This window comes from Neofelis nebulosa, chromosome X, assembly GCF_028018385.1.
Source record: "Neofelis nebulosa isolate mNeoNeb1 chromosome X, mNeoNeb1.pri, whole genome shotgun sequence".
Lineage (NCBI taxonomy): Eukaryota > Metazoa > Chordata > Mammalia > Carnivora > Felidae > Neofelis > Neofelis nebulosa.
This window is the reverse complement of record NC_080800.1, coordinates 111,682,900-111,698,970: the sequence shown is the minus strand read 5'-3', so window position 1 is coordinate 111,698,970 and position 16,071 is coordinate 111,682,900. Positions and strand designations below refer to the sequence as shown.

General features: G+C 48.3%; 1 protein-coding gene across 2 annotated transcripts; it reads right to left on the bottom strand.

Moving 5' to 3' along the window:
• Positions 1 to 598: 598 nt before the first annotated feature.
• Positions 599 to 4,203, bottom strand: SMIM10L2A (small integral membrane protein 10 like 2A). 2 transcript variants are annotated; one of them, XR_009257024.1, is made up of 2 exons: positions 3,446 to 3,812; positions 599 to 1,779 (listed from the first exon to the last, which is right to left on the bottom strand). XR_009257024.1 is itself a non-coding variant. In XM_058713111.1 (2 exons), exon 1 carries the CDS (start codon positions 4,053 to 4,055, stop codon positions 3,819 to 3,821), a length of 237 nt encoding a protein of 78 aa, XP_058569094.1. In that variant the 5' UTR covers positions 4,056 to 4,203; the 3' UTR covers positions 2,092 to 2,567; positions 3,446 to 3,818. The 2 variants fall into 2 exon arrangements, 1 of the variants encoding a protein (XP_058569094.1); XM_058713111.1 differs by lacking the exon at positions 599 to 1,779 and adding an exon at positions 2,092 to 2,567 and having other exon boundaries at positions 3,446 to 4,203.
• Positions 4,204 to 16,071: the final 11,868 nt, after the last annotated feature.

Sequence of the window (16,071 nt, the reverse complement as noted above, 5' to 3'; positions counted from 1 at the left end):
TGGGCCCCCATCACCAGCCCTCTCTCTGCCTGACTGCCCATCCTTAGCCCTGCAGCCTCGGACCCCGTGACAGGCTTCCCTGGGGAAGCACTGAAGGGACAGCTCGGGTCTAAGATGGGGAGAAGGGGTGCTGGCTTTCAGTCCCCGTGATTCATCGTTTCCAAAGCTGGGAGGCCACCTGGACGGCAGGGAGCAGGGGGACTTCACTCTGCTGTTGCAGAGGGGCCTCCAGGTGACCCAAATTCAGTGCAGAGAACCCATTTCCCCCCACCTCCCCCATCTCCCCAAGACTGACCGCAGGAAGTGCTTTCTGACACCAGGCTGTAAAATGAAGAAAAGACTCGGGTACTAGATACTCGGTTATGCAAACAAAGGCTGTGAATGGGACAAACTGCCCCCAGTCAGGCCTGCGCTCCTGCCTTCTCCTCCAGGGGCACTGGCCCAGGCAAGTCGGGCCTCTGAGCATCTTCTGAGCAGGCCTGCATCCCCACCACAGCCCCACCCCCCTTGCAGCCCTCCCAAGTGGGTCCCCCTCCCCCCGCTCCGGGCCCTCCAAGGGGGGCTTCCGGGCTATTGCCCCACACCATGAGAGGAGGCCTCTGGTCTTATTTTATTTTATTGAACTCAAGGAGTCTTGTTTGGTTTTGTTTTGAACTTAGAGTGACAAGATTTGACAATACCAGAAGCAAGAACATTTCTCAGCAGACGGTGCTGACCAGTACAGTTAATCACACGCAGGAAAGTGACGCTCATCTTATTCAGCTCGTGTCTCTGATTTTGTAGAAGCTTCGCTGCCTGGAAAACAGACTGCAAATAAATAAAGTGCACTGAGAGCCCATCAGGCAGCCAGGGCCCACTGGGGGGAGAGGGGAGAGGTGGGGGAGGAAGCACGCTAACTACTCAAGGCCAAAATGGTCAGAAAAGCAGAGGCAGGAACACATGCTGAAGATGTGCGGACCCTCCCCAGTCCCCGGGCCTCGCGCTGAGACTTCCTGCGCCCTCGGACCGGGAACCCACGGGGCGGGGCGTCCCTGCAGAGGTGGGGTCTCGGGCCAGGGGCCCTGAGGCTCCCCCCACACTTCTCCCTGTTGGGAAGAGGTGTCATAGGCCCCGGACAGCTCCAGCTGAGCCACAAGGCTGCAGCTGGGGAGAAGGTCACCCCGAGGGTGAGACCTGGGCTTGAACGGGGCACATCTGTGGATCAGCCCCAAGGAGGCCCCTCGTCCTCTCCTCTCAGGCAGCCCGTGTGACTCTCGCAGGCTGTCCCCACAGATCTGTGGATGGAGTCAGCAGGCTGGCAGGCTCCCACAAGTGGTTCCGGGTGGAAGGGGATTGGGTGCAGGAGGGGCCACAGGACCGGGGATCCCAGGACGCTCGGTACAAGGAAGGAAGCCAGTACACCCTGTCTGCAGGGAAACTGCAGGGGATACATGGTGGCCTCGTCTGGCCTCAGTCCCCAGGGCCAGGCAGGCAGAGCCCTTCACCCCAGGACCGGGCTTCCAGCTGGACGGCAGAGGAGGGCAGGTGGTGTGACCCTGGGCCACTCTGTCCCTGGGGCTGACCAGACCACTGCGGTTTTCAGTCCCAGGAACTCGGAGCACTGGGGGCCGAGAGCAGCCAGCGGCAGAGCGGCTGTGGGACCGGGGTCTTTCCTGGCTCCCCCGGGGCCGAGCCTGGCCATCCTGGTACAGGGGGAGCAGCACACCCGGGGCCTCCAGGACCATCCAAGCCCATCTAGAGGAGGTTCTCTCGCGTGATCCTGGGCTCGGGGGGCCAAGCCTGGGGACAGAGAGATGGGGTTATGCGTGCGTCCCGGCCCCATCCCCCACACCGGCTTTATCCCTTCACCTTCCTGGTTCCATCACGTTCCCAGGAGCCACGCAACCCCCCACCCCCACTCTGTCACCCAGACTGAGAGGCTTCTGCCGCTCGACTGCTGAGGAGTCCTTGGTCACGCCTGGGGTGGGGCGGCAGGGGAGGCCAGGCTGTGTAGATGAAGGCCTCGGCTCCACAAGGGGTTCTGGGACTGTCTCCCATGTCCATCTCAGCCCCGACTGTCTTCCCTGTGACCTGTCACCCCCCCCCCCCCAAGGAAAGCCAGTTCCCCACACTCCCTACCCTGGGCCTCTCTCTCCCCCTAGGTGCCCCGAGGGCCTTGAGGTCCCCTCCCCCACCCCAACGTGCCCTGCCAGGTTTTCTGGAAGACAGGGGACAGATTCAGCCCCACCACTTCTTATGTGTGTGACAAGGGCAAATCTCTTCCTGTCTCAGAGCCCGCTTTTCCAATCATGGGGTGGGGAGAGAACAGAACGCCCTCAAAGTGTTGCTAGGAGGTCTAGTGTGGAGGCGACAGGGTCTCGTCCTTCCCCACGCCAGAACTGGACCGCTGGGTACCCCACCCCTCCGTGCCTCTGCCTGGAAGGCCCTTCCTGTCCTCCTGGGCCAGGCCCTTTGCCCAGCAGCTCCCCGGGGCAGCTCTAGGGCCAGGGGCGCCCCTGGGCAGGGATTTGAGTCGTCTCTTGACAAGGCCAGAGAAGGGGCGGGTCACCACCTACAAACACTGGTTCCTGAAAGACAGAAAGAGACAGAGACTTGACAGTGCCTCCTCACCCAGAACACCCCCTCCCCTTTCCCCAAGTGCTGCCTCCTCTACAAGCCCCTCGTCCACCTGCTCTCCCCACCCCAGCCTGAGAGCTGCCCTCTGCTCAAGGAGATCCCCATTGCCCTAGCTCCTCTGGGTGCACAGGGGCTGCTGGAGGCGGCATTCCGTGCCACCTGGCCGGCAGAGGTAGGGGCCGGAGGGAGCGTGGAGCGTGGCTGCGATGGCGGAAGAGCAAGGCTGTGGGGGCAGGGATAGGGCGGAGCAGCCTTCCCACTCGTCCAGGTCTCCAAACGTCCAAACGTCCGGCCCCAGGATGCCCTCAGAGGGGGAGGGGAGCGGGAACAGGCCGAGAGCGGCCCCCCAGCCCCCAACACAGGACAGGAGGCAGTTCTGCCAAGGGCTGGGCGGGAGCTGTGGAGACCCCAGGGGCCTGAGAAGGGGACCGACCAGGGGTTTGGCCAAGAACACAACCACCCTTCCTGTCTGGCCCCACAAGGGGGTGAAAGATGGCAGCATCTTTTCCTTCTAGAGCCTTCCCCGGCGCCTCTCCCAGCCCATTCCCTGGGGTTCCTGTGGCAGCATAGGGGCCTCAGGGGACAGCGGGGCGGGGATGGGCCGACCCTCCGAGATGCCCAGGCCGCCGCCGCCCCTCACCCGTCTGGGAATGAGACCCAGGGAGTCCTGGGCACCTGCGGCCCCCTCTCCCCGCCCCGCCCCGCCCCGCCCCTCCCTGAGCAGCTCAGGGGCTGGCTCCCTCGGGTCCAGGGCACAGTTCCTGCCGGCCACCACGATGTCATGGTAAGCGCTCCCGCCGGCCCGAAGCCCCAGCCTCTGGCCTCCTACCTTGTTGGTCAGGGCCAGTCAAGTCCCTGCTGCAGAATTTGTCCTTTCTGCTTCCCCCACCCCGGCCAACGTGAGGCGACAGGTCGGCCGCAGTCAAATGGTGTTTTCTTTCTCGAGCCCGACGGAAAGGAGCCGTCTGGTGAGTTTCTGGGCAATGGGTCACCGGCCGCGACGCGTGTGGGCGGGTCGCGGCCGGGGCCCGGCTGGGTGGCTCGGTGGCCCGCGTCCTCCCGCGGAGGTCTAGGGTCCGGGGGCCCCGGCCGCCCCGCCTCCTGCCCCCGCCGCGTGCCGGCGGCCGTCCTCCATGCCGGCGCCCCTGTCCGTCTGGGCCGCGCGCGCCGGTCCCTCTGGCCGGGGCTGCGGCGGCGTGCGCTCACTCGATCCGCACCTGCAGGCGGACGTTGAGCATCACCGAGGCCACCACGTAGAAGTAGGGGAAGTTCATGCGCAGCCGCCAGGCCAGATCGAAGAAGGTGATCAGGGTGCGCGTGAGCCCCTTGCAGAAGGCGCCGTACGAGCCGCGGGCCGCTGCCGAGCGCGACAGCCGCAGCGCCAGGCCTGACAGGGCCGCCGCAGCCGCCGCCGCCGACAGAGCCGCGGACGCCGCCATGGGCCTGGGCCCGCGCAGGCCCCGCCGACCGACACGAGTGCGAGCGGCCGGGCAGGTGGACGCGAGGCCTGCAGCGCCCCGCCCCGCGCCGCCCTCTGTCACCTCTTCCCTTGCTGGCCCCGGGATGCCCCACCGCCGCCACCTCCGCCACCGCCCCTTCTGAGCAGCTCGCAGAGAGCTCCGCCCACAGAAAGCTCCGCCCCTCGCCGGCTGCCGCAGCGGCCGCCGCCAGTATAACCCCGCCCCCCTCTTGGCCACACCCCTCCCGGGCGCTACAGAGCGGCCGCCGCTGTCATAGACCCGCCTACGGGACCGCCCCGCCTGCAAGCCCCTCCTCCTCCTGGGCTCCCAAGGGCAGAGCCCGAGGGAGTGAGTGGTTTGGAAGGTGGTGCTGCCCAGGGATTGCTTTTGCCGAGTATCCTTGAGGGGAGAGGAGGGGAGGGCCGGAAGGTCTGGACCGCTATACTGATTCTGTATTGAAGGCCCACTGGGAAGGCTCCCCCGGTTTACCTTATCCCCTGCCCCACCATCTCCCCCGAAAACCCCGCAGGGCAACCTGTTGGATCTTTCTTTAATTCACATTTCTCTGCTAACTCAGCAGAGTTTCCCCAAGCCACAGGCGCATTTTTCCTCTCTGGTATGTTTGCTGCTCCTGTGTATTTCTTTATTATTTCATTGCCTCGTTACCCCTGTTGTCTTTATCTTTCACATCGTAGTGATTTTTTTTAATTTTTTTATATTTATTATTATTATTATTTTTTTTTTTGAGAGACATAGAGCACAAGTTGGGGAGGGGCAGAGAGAGGAGACACAGAATCCGAAGCAGGGTCCAGGCTCCGAGCTGTCAGCACAGAGCCTGACGCGGCGCTCGAACCCACGAACCTCGAGATCATCACCTGAGCCCACTTAACCGGCTGAGCCACCCAGGCACCCCGACCTTTCACATCATAGTGATTTCTAAGTACTCTTAAGTTTATCTTTGCCCTGGATACTGCACAAGGTCTTCTCAGTTTTTATTTGCCCTTGTTTATGGCTTTCCCCGCCCCCCTTGCCGGTGGGCTTAAAAGTCCTTTCCTGGTTTCATCTCATCTTTGTTCTAAAGCACATCCAACCCAAACTTTACTACGTTTTCAAGACTACTGAAGTGTTCAAGCTTCATTATAGCATGACTTTTGAAAAGCTGTCTGCAAGAAGTAGATTCACCATGACCTCGGCCCAGTTTTCACAAGAAGGGCTGGCCTGGGTATTTAGGCTCTCTCAAAATGCCTATTCATCATCACGTTGAACATGTGTGGCGTCTCTCTAATGAAGGAACTCAGCAGAGTTATATACGCTTTTTGAGCAATTGTCATACCTACATGGTCATGGGGGGAAAAAGAGAATTTCAGAAACACTAGGTTATTGTGTGGCATCATGGCTTTATCCACAACATAACCATGCACAGGTGTGAATGCATTAAAAAATGCTAGAGCAGATAGATCAAATAATCAACATTGTTTACCTCTGGTTAAGGCAGTAGGAAGACATGCTTTTTTTTTACTCTCTGTATACGTATGTATATCCATTTGTATAAGTATTATTTGTGTAATACAATGAAAAACTTCATCATTTGAAAAAGAAGGGCCACAGAAATTCAGGCTTAGGCCACATAGAAAACCTTTTGTTCCAGACTGAATCCAGCCTCATTCACTTCTATAGCTTATTTCCTCTAATCTAATTTCTGAAACCCCTCCTTGGCTTCATTTCATTTATTTTTTTAATTTTATTTGTTTATTTTAGAGAGAGAGAGCTCTGACAGTGGTGGGGGCAGAGAGGAGAGAGAGAGAGAGAGAGAGAGAGAGAGAGAGAGAGAGAGAGAGAGAGAGAATCTCAAGCAGACTCCATGCTCAGCGCTGAGCCTGACTAGGATCATGACCTGGGCTGAAACCATGAGTCTGACACTTAACCGAATGAGCCACCCAGGTGCCCCATCATCTCATTTATTTGTAACATTTTATTTTGAAATAATTATAGACTCACAGAAAGTGGCCAAAATAGTACGACAAAACCTTGTGCCTTTCACCCAGCTTTCTCAATGGCTACATTTTCTATAGATGCAATGTAATATCAAAACCAGGAAATTGACATTGGTACATTACTGTTATCTAGACTACAGGCCTAATTCAGTTTTCACCATTTTCCTAACCTGCCTTAATTTGTGTGTGTGTGTGTGTATTGATCTAGCCATTTTATCCCATGTCAGGATTCCTTTAACCACCATTACAATCAAGATACAAAAATATTCCATCACCACAAAAGACCTCCTTTGTGCAACCTCTTTGTACTCAGTCACCTGTACATATTTTGTTAGAGTTATATCTATTTCATTTTATTTGGAGTGGCTGTGAGTGATACTATGTGTTTAATTTTGGTTTCCACATGTTCATTGTTAGTATATAGAACTGAAATTGAATTTTAATTAAATATTTTTAAATTTTGAGATAGTCGTAGATTTGCATGTGGTTGTAAGAAAAAATACAGAGAAATCCTATGTACCTTTCACAGAGCTTCACACAGTATTGCATCTCTCAAAAGTATGGTACAGTATCAAAATCAGGATATTGACACATCTATCTATCTTGTTCAGATTTCCCCCAATTTACTTGTTCTTGTGTGTGCGTGTACATTTAGCTCTATGCAATTTTATCAGATGTGTAGGTTCATGCACAGTCAAGAAATAGCACTTTCTACACCATAGGGATCCCTCATGTTGCCCTTTTCTGACCACATCCACTTCCGTTCCCCTCTCTCCTTAAGACCTGGCAACCACTAATCTGTGTTTTCTATTTTCTTTCAAGAAGGTCATACAAATGGAATTATACAATGTTTATCCTTTTAGGATTAGCTTTTTTTTTTTTTTTAAGCAGCATCATTCTGTGGAGAGTCATCCAGTTGTGGGGCATGTCTTGTCAATAGCCACTTCTTCTTATTGCCAAGTAGTATTCTTTGATGGTTGCATCAAAGATGCATGGATACTTGTGTGCCATTCACCCATGAAGGACATCAGGGTTGTTTCCAGTTTTGCTCTTAGGAATAAAGCTAATGTGAATACCTGTTTACAGGTTATCATGTGAACCAAATTTTTTACCTAAGATAAAGATCCCAGAGTTCAACTGCTGGGTTGTATGGCAAGTGCATGTTTAGTTTTGTGATTCCAGAGTGGCTGTGATATTATACATTCCCATCAGCAATTTATGAATACATCCAGTTTCTCTGCATTCTCATTAGCACTGGGTGTTATCACTGTTTTTTTTTTTTTTTTTTTACTTTTGCCATTCTGGGATCTTTCATTGTGGTTTTAAAGTTTATTTATTTATTTTTGAGATGGGGTGAGGGGCAGAGAGAGAGAGAGAGAGGAGAGAGAGAGAGAGAGAGAGAGAGAGAGAGAGAATCCCAAGCAGGCTCCACACTGTCAGTGCAGAGCCCAACATGGGGCTCAATCCCACACCCCTGGGATCATGACCTGAGCTGAAATCAAGAGTCCGATGCTTAACCAGTGCTGGGAAATGTCTTTTGTCATTTTCTAATTGAGGTGTTTGGTTTTTATTATTAAGTTTTGTGAGCTTTTTTTTTTATATATTCTACATATGACAAACACAGTTTGCAAATATTTTCCTCCCAGTCTGCAAGTTTGTCTTTTCATTCTGCTCTCTTGGAGACAAATTTTTAAATTTTGATGCAGTCCAATTGACTTATGGATTGTAGTTTTGGCATCAGATGTAAAAACTGGTTTGTTTAGTTTAGTTTTGTTTTTACCAGGACGTAGGTCCCAAAGATTCTCTCCTGTGTTTTCTTTGTAAAATATTAGTTTTATTTCACATTTAGATCTGTGGTCCATTTGAGTTCATTTTTGTGGAAGGTTTGGAAGTTTAGGTCCAGGTCCGATTTTTGACAAGAATGCCTAATTGCTAGAGCACAATTTGTCGGGAAGGCTATCCTGCCTTCATTGAGTTTCTCTCCCATGTTTGTCAAAAACCGGTTGAGTATATCTCTGTGGATTGCACCATATTCTGGCGCATTGACCTATGTGTCTATCCTTTCTTTAATGCCATACTGTCTTGGTTACTGTAGCTATCTAGTTTATGTTAATATCAGGTGGAGTGATTCCTCCCACTTTCCTTTTCTTTTTCAACAGGTCTTCAGCAATTCTAAGGCTTGTGTTTGTCCATATATATTTGTCTATGGGTTCAGAAAGCCTATGCTAGAAATAGTGTGAGACTTACCAAGTTAGGGGAGAACTGACATCATTTCTGTTTTTAGTCTTCTAATCCATGAACACAGTGTGTCTATTTATTTATTTATTTACTTACTTACTTATTTATTTATATCTTGATTCCTTTCATCAAAATTTGTGTAGCTTTCTGCATTTGATCCTATACATGTTTACTACATATTTCTTTTCTTCGAAGCAATTTTTTTAAAATTTTTTTTTAACATTTGTTTATTTTTGAGACAGAGAGAGACAGAGCATGAACGGGGGAGGGGCAGAGAGAGAGGGAGACGCAGAATCGGAAGCAGGCTCCAGGCTCTGAGCCATCAGCCCAGAGCCCCACGCGGGGCCGAACTCACGGACCGCGAGATCGTGACCTGAGCCGAAGTCGGACGCTCAACCGACTGAGCCACCCAGGCACCCCTCTTCAAAGCAATATTAAATGATATTGTGTTTTTCATTTCGGTTTCCGTGTGCTCATCATTGCTGTGTAGAAACTCTGTAGAATTAATTAGAAGTATGTTGTTTATTTTCCACATGTTTGGATATTTTCTGGTTAATTTTCTGTTATTAATTTCTAGTTTAATCCCATTGTGATCAGAAATCAAACTCTGCGTGCTTTCAATTCTCTTAAATATTTTTAGATTTATTTTATGATTTTAGGAAGAGCATTACTCTGGAGTGTTTCAAGAGGCAGCCAGTATGGGTGATAAAAGAACTGGGTCCCGGGTGCCTGGGTGGCTCAGTCGGTTGAGCACCCGATTCTTGATTCAGCTCAGGTCATGATCTCGCAGTCATGACATCAAGCCCTGGGATGGGCTCCATGCTGGGTGTGGAGCCTGCTTGGGATTCTCTCTCTCCTGCTCTCTCTACCCCTCCCCTGCTCATGCACTCTTTCTCTCTTTCTCTCTCTCTCTCACTCTCTCAAAATAAATAGATAAACATTTTTTAAAAAGAACTGGATCCAAGTCTTGTGATGAATGATTGAAAGAAACATTTGTAGTTTAGAAAACTTATAAAGGAGATGTAAGAACTCCTTCAAATACTTGAAGGTCTACCATGCTTAAAAGGGATTAAACTACTGCTTTATTATTCCATGGTTTAGAAATCAGACCAATGAGCTGAAACTATTCTTGGTCAACATAAGGAATGGACAGCCTTGACAAGTGATGAGGCTCCCACCATTTTAAGTACCGAGAAGCACGTGGAAATTAATTATTGGTTGGAGATATTGTTAAATTAAGTTTTCAATGATGGAACCATTAAACTTCAGTGGCCTGAGTGATCCTTTACAATCCCAGTCTCATGTGCTTCCAAGTTCACCCATGTTTATGTTCATTATAAAATTAAGTAATTTTATTTTGTAATTTATTTGGATACCTATTTTTTGTACAAGAAGCATAAAACCATGCTTAAATGTGAATATATCTTTAAAATAATGTAAAATTTGAAGGTTCTTGTAGACAGCATAAAGTTGGGTGATGTTCGTACAAAACTCTATCCTGCTAATTTCTTTCGGTTGCCATTCTTATGCCATTTACATTTAAAGTAATTATTGATGCATTACAGCTTAAGTCTGCCATTTTATTCTTTGTTTTCTGTTTGTTCATTTTGCTTCTCATTCCTCTTTCTCTTTTCTTGTTTTCCTGTAGGATACTTGAGCATTTTTTAGGAACTCCATTTTTATTTACTTACAGTGTTTTTGAGTATATGTCTCTGTAGAGCTGTATATCATTTTATTTTATTTATAATTTTAATATTTATTTCATAGTTTTTTCAATGCAATATACACGTGTACATATTACAGTTTACTGGTGTTAGCACTTAAACCCATGGAGTGAAGTAGAGAAACTTTACTTCCACTTAGGTCCTTTTATCCTCCTTCCCTTTAAATATAAATAAGTTAAGTATTTCCTCTATGTACATTGAACCCACATCAGATGATGCTATAGGTTTTGCTTTAACCATAAAATAGGATCTTAAAAACTCATGAGGAGACAGTGCTTCTATCCTATTTACTGCTACTTTTTCTCACTCCGTCAGTCTGTGTTCTTGCCTGGAGGCCCATCCTCCTTATGTTACCATTTCCTTTCTGGTTTTAGGGGACTCCCGGTAGCCATTCTTTAAGCGTAGGTCTGTTGGCAACCAATTCTCTTAGATTTCCTTCATCTGAGAATGTCCTTGTTTCACCTCATTCCTAAAGGATGTATTTGCTGGATACAGAATTGGCAGTTGACACTGAGTGGGAAAGCAGAGGGCCAGGAGGGGATCAGAGTGGTGGGACGGAGGGTCAGCTCCCCACCCACCCTGCTGAAACTGGGAAAATGAGAGGGGCACTTTGGCTGAAGGAAGGTGGGTGTTGTCCAAAAGGTGTCCTATTCTGTGAGGCCACCCTTTTCCTGGCCTTGGCCCAGGGGGAGCAAGCTTTTCTTTGTTGACGGTTCTGGGTTTCATACTTCTCCAGTGCCACTGTAGGGATAAGTGGCAGGCAAGGAGCAACCCGGAGAACTCATTGCCATGTCTTTCCTCAAGTCCTAAGGTCCCCAGGCAGCCTTGCTTCCATCTTTCAGAGATTTCTGTTTGAGATGTAATCAACATACAATAAAATGCAACACTATTAAGTATACATTTTGAGGAGTTCTGTTAAAGTTACACATCTGTGCAGCCATCACCACAGTCAAGATATAGAACATTCCATCATAACAGAAAGTTCTTTTGTGCCTCTCCCAGTCACTCGTTCCCTCCACACCCATCTGCAGGCCACCCCTGATCTGTTTTCTGTCATTACAGATTTGTTTCTGGTATTCATTCCCTTGGGCAATCCACAGCCTTGAACATAGGCTGGACTCCATGACTTACATTTAATAGTAACACTTACATTTATTAGTAACACTTACATTTAATAGTAACACTTTTTAATTGTAGCCATCCTACGGGGTGTGTACTGATATTTCACGGTGGTCTTCTTTTGCATTTCCCTTATGATTAATGATGCTAAGTATCTGTTCATATGCTTATTTGCTATTCAATATCTATTTTCTTGTAAAGTGTCCATCCAAATCTTTTACCACCTTTTATTTTACTTATTTTTTTTCATTTATTTTTTTACTTTAGAGAAAGAGAGAACACATGCAAGGAGAGGAGAGGGGCAGAAGGAGAGAGAGAGAGAGAGAGAGAGAGAGAGAGAGAGAGAGAACCTTAATCAGACTCCAGGCTCAGCACGGAGCCCAACAGGGATCTCAATCCCCTGACTCTGGGATCATAACCTGAGCCAAAATCAAGAAATGGATGCTCAACTGACAGAGCCACCTAGGCATCCCTCTTTTTCCCCCTTTTAAAAATTAGGTTGTCAGGGTACCTGGCTGGCTCAATCGGAAGAGCAATAATCTTTGCAATATACTTCTGTCCTGAGCATGCACTGAAGGCATGCACACAACTTGTGTCTTTCCAAGGCATCTGCTTTATTCAGTCACCAAGCAAGGTTAACATAATTATAAAGCAGGTTCAGGATTCCCAACTCAATGACACTTCACCATGTGTTTAACTCGGTTTCTTACATGTCACACACAAAGCAAAGCACAAGTCACACAACAAACAAGATAGAACAGGGGGTAGGAAGTTCACAAACCAAACACGTTATCAGTCTGCAGGCACACAGTTGAGATAAGGCCTCAGTCTGGTCCAGGCCAGCTCTCCGGGCTTACTGTTTATTTATGTTCAAGCAGTGACAGATCTCAGGTCTGTTCAGAGATCGATCAGGCAGAGCCCCGGGTAGCAGCTGCCCTTCTGAAGTGGTCAGACATAGAGAGGTCAGTGTCTGAGGAGTCTGACAGTTTGCTGCAAAAAATCCTCTTTTTAAAGGTTTTTAATCAGTCTTGGGCCTCTGCAGACCTCCTCTGTCTCTGCTGGTTATCAGTTCTGAGGGTCTCATCAGCTGGCGCTGGTCTCTGCAATATCTGGTGTTAGCTTCCATGCCCTTAGCTGTTACGTCATCGCTTGACACAGGCTCCTGCTTGACATGAGTGACTCCATCTTGCTCTCCACAATTTCAAAGACCAGAAGGTTTTAATCCTGATAAAGTGTATTTGATCAGTATTCTCCCTATGGTTCATGGTTTTTGGTCCTGTGTGAGAAACCTGTGCCTGTCCCAAAGTTACCAAGATCTTCTCCTATGCTTGACTTTATAAGTTTTATAGTCTTCTTTTACATTTTTTTCATGTTTATTTTATTTTTGAGAGAGAGACAGACAGACAGACAGACCATGAGCAGAGGAGGGGCAGAGAGAGAGGGAGACACAGAATCCGAAGCAGGCTCCAGGCTCTGAGCTGTCAGCACAGAGCCAGATGCAGGGCTCGAACTCACAGACTGTAAGATCATGACCTGAGCCGAAGTCAGACCCTTAACCGACTTGGCCACTCAGGCACCCCAGAAGTTTTATAGTCTTAGTGTTTCACTTTGATCTGTTACCCATTTTAGAATAATTCTAGCCTGGCTGCCAGAAGTGTCTGTGCACAGGGAGAGAACTTTCCTGCTCTGGCTGAAAAAAAAAAAAAAATTGCGTCCCGCATAAAAGACAATGCCCATTTCATTTATCAGACACCATTATGGAGGTATAATTGACAGAACCTATTTAAAGTGTATAATTTAATAAGTGTTGTCATGTATATCCTCTTGAAACCATCACTGTGCTCAAGTGAATACATCCATCACTCTCGGGTCTCCTCACACCCTTTGTAATTTCTTCCTCCCACGCTTTCCTACCTCCCACACCTAAGTGACCACTGATGTACTTCCTATCATGATAGATTCATAGGAGGAAGGGCCACTCACCAGGAGCTACAATTGTGGAGGGACATAACCATTGCCAAAGACACAATGACAAGTCAGGGTTGTAAGAGGCAGGGAGGCAGGGAGGCAGGGAGGCAGGGAGTAAGAACCTTGGCCTCTCCCCTCCCATCCTTGGATTTCGTGAAGTTGCTTACCATTGGCCAAACCCAACTACCAGCGAGAAGGCAAAGGAGGTCAGGTAATGCAATCTATGAGGTGCAGCCTTCTAGGGCGCATAGCACATAGAGACAGTCACATGCACACAGCATGTCCAACAGTCCTCTTTTTTCAGGAACTGTTGATGGAAAAGGTCCAGCACTGGTCAGCCTATGGGCTTGTAACGTGAAGAGAGCAGAACCAGAGCTGTCAAGACCAGCCAGACAAGTAAGTGCCTCCCTATGTAGGAGGAGGTGAGGGGTGCTGGGCAGAGGGCAGCCCCTCTCTCCTGTCCCATGTGCCATCATTAAAGATGGTGTTGAAACCCCTTCTCTGTGTTTGTACTATGCGGTGACATTTTTCCCAGTCTTCATTTGTGTTCCTATGTCCACTGTGTGTGCTGCTGTTACAGACATATCGACTTGGTGTTTCCATGTAGGAAAAAGGGAAAAGATGAGACCCATGGACCAAGTGGAGAGCAGGGAGGGTGGTCTGCCAGTCTTTTCCTGCCACGGTAGAGTAGGCATGTGGTAAGGGTCTTGGAGGCATAGGCCAACAAAGTCACAAATACATCAGTGTTACTCTGCATTCTTCACCTTTGATACACGGTCCATTTTCTTGCTTTGCAGACATTGCTGGAACCACAAAGCATGTCTTACAGGCCTCCAGTATTGGAGTCTGGGAACCCCTTGGCTCATTCCCACAAAACGTCAGCTTCAAGCCTGGGTTTCCTCAGCCATAAAATGGGAATCATGCTTTGCTATGAGGAATGTTGCAAGGATCAAGAGAGATTATCTTTGTAAAGTGCCCAGCATGCAGGAGATAGTCAAGGGATTAGCAGCCCATATCCTTAATCCACATTTTGGGGCAGAACGTCCCGAACCTTGGTTTAGCATTTCTTCCTAGCCAGCCATCTTCCCGCTCCCTACCTCCCACCCCCACTCCTCCTCGTCCAAGCTCTTCAGACTTGATCATCATTTCCTTTGTTTGTCTTTTTTCCCAAGGGCACCAAGTTTCCTCAAGGATTAAATGGGCTTCTCTTTGGAAACCACACTTCTGTAATCTTACTCTGTAATCTTACTGTGAAACAAGAGGTGGCCCAGGACCCCCGGCTTTTCCTTGCTCTGAGCCATGTTCTGCCCTGGTGAACTTGGACACTTTATGTGGAGGCTGACATGGCTCAGTACCCAGCGCCTGTGAGGACTGTCCAGGATGTGAATACTGTGCATGCTGACCGTGCCTGACAGTTGACAGTGGCAGAAAACTTTCTGCCCTGTCTTTTCTTGTATAAGGTCACTTCTTTTCTGGGCAGTGATTAAATCATTGAAGATCAGGCGAAGACTTGACAATTAGAGACTGAGGGGTGGGGGGTGGAGATGACCAAATACAAATATGAACTATTAGAAAATGTTCTCAAAGAGACTTTTTTTTTAAAAATTTTCTTAAGTTTATTTTTGAGAGAGAGAGAGAAACACAGTGTAAGCAGGGGAGGGGCAGAGAGAGAGAGAGAGAGAGAGAGAGGGAAACACTGAACCCGAAGCAGGCTCCAGGTCTGAGCTGTCAGTGCAGAGAGCCTGACCCAGGGCTCGAAGTCATGAACCATGGGATCGTGACCTGAGTCGAAGTCGGACGCTTAACCAACTGAGCCACCCAGGCGCTCCACTCAAAGAGACTTTGACCTTCATTCTCAACAGACATCTCTGGTTATTCTCTTTTTCTATATGCACAGGTTTGATCACCAGGGTGGTATCATGCATCTGATGTCAGGAAAAGCTACAAAATTTGCAGGGCTTCAGTGCAAAATGAAGATAAGTCTCTCATTCAAAACCTATTAAGAATTTCAAGATAACAATAGCAAAGGCTCAGACCAAACCCGGGCTTTGTTTGAATGCACAGGATGTACATTCATGAGGCCAGCCCCACACCTAAGATTCAAACCCCTAAATTTCTATTTGGTTAGAAACCAAACACCCAACCTCGCTTTTGTAGAGCACGTTGACATTCCAACATTCACCATAATTTATTAAATAATATAAAAATCTAGGAATGTGGGGATCATTGTTATTTTCTATCTGTGACATGCTGAGGCCTTACATGTTTAGAAAAAGTGTAACCCCAAACCGTTTATTTGAGCCATGGCACTCAAGTTCTTTTACCAGGTGATTTGATGGTGACCAAGGGCCAGTCATTACCCAGATTTATAATCTGCTCTTGACCAAAATGTTGCTTATTTGCTCGACCAAGAAAGTTGTGAAGGTGAACTATATCTATAAAACTTCTCTTACCTTAGAAACCCTGTCATCTTGAATGCCTTTATTGTAGGCTAGGGGAAGACATCTGTGAGTTATTTGGTTTAATGAGCAACCTCACTGAGAAGAGGTGTTTAAAAAAGGCAAAGGAGTCCAAGAAGGGTGACTCTAATTGGTGGTAATCTCCAAACGTGGAAAAGTACTCACCCAAGGAAGGGGAAGGTTACTCTCCTCCAAATTTATGAAGTCTGGCTCCTTGGATCATTCTTGAGTTGACTTCTAGGTGGGACAAAAAATTTGCTATAAATTAGGAGTGATGTATTCCACATCAAACAAAGTGTTTTCTTTCTCCTTGTTATTGTCCTTATTGAAAAGAGAATGAATTGTCATTGGAACTTTAAGGCAAGGCCATTGACTTAAACCCTGTGGACTACCTCTGGAGGAGGCACTTTTGCTAGTAATTGATGAAAAAGCACAACATATAAAAAGGCTGGATATGCTAAATTTCTGTTCTATTCGAAATGACTGTTCAAAC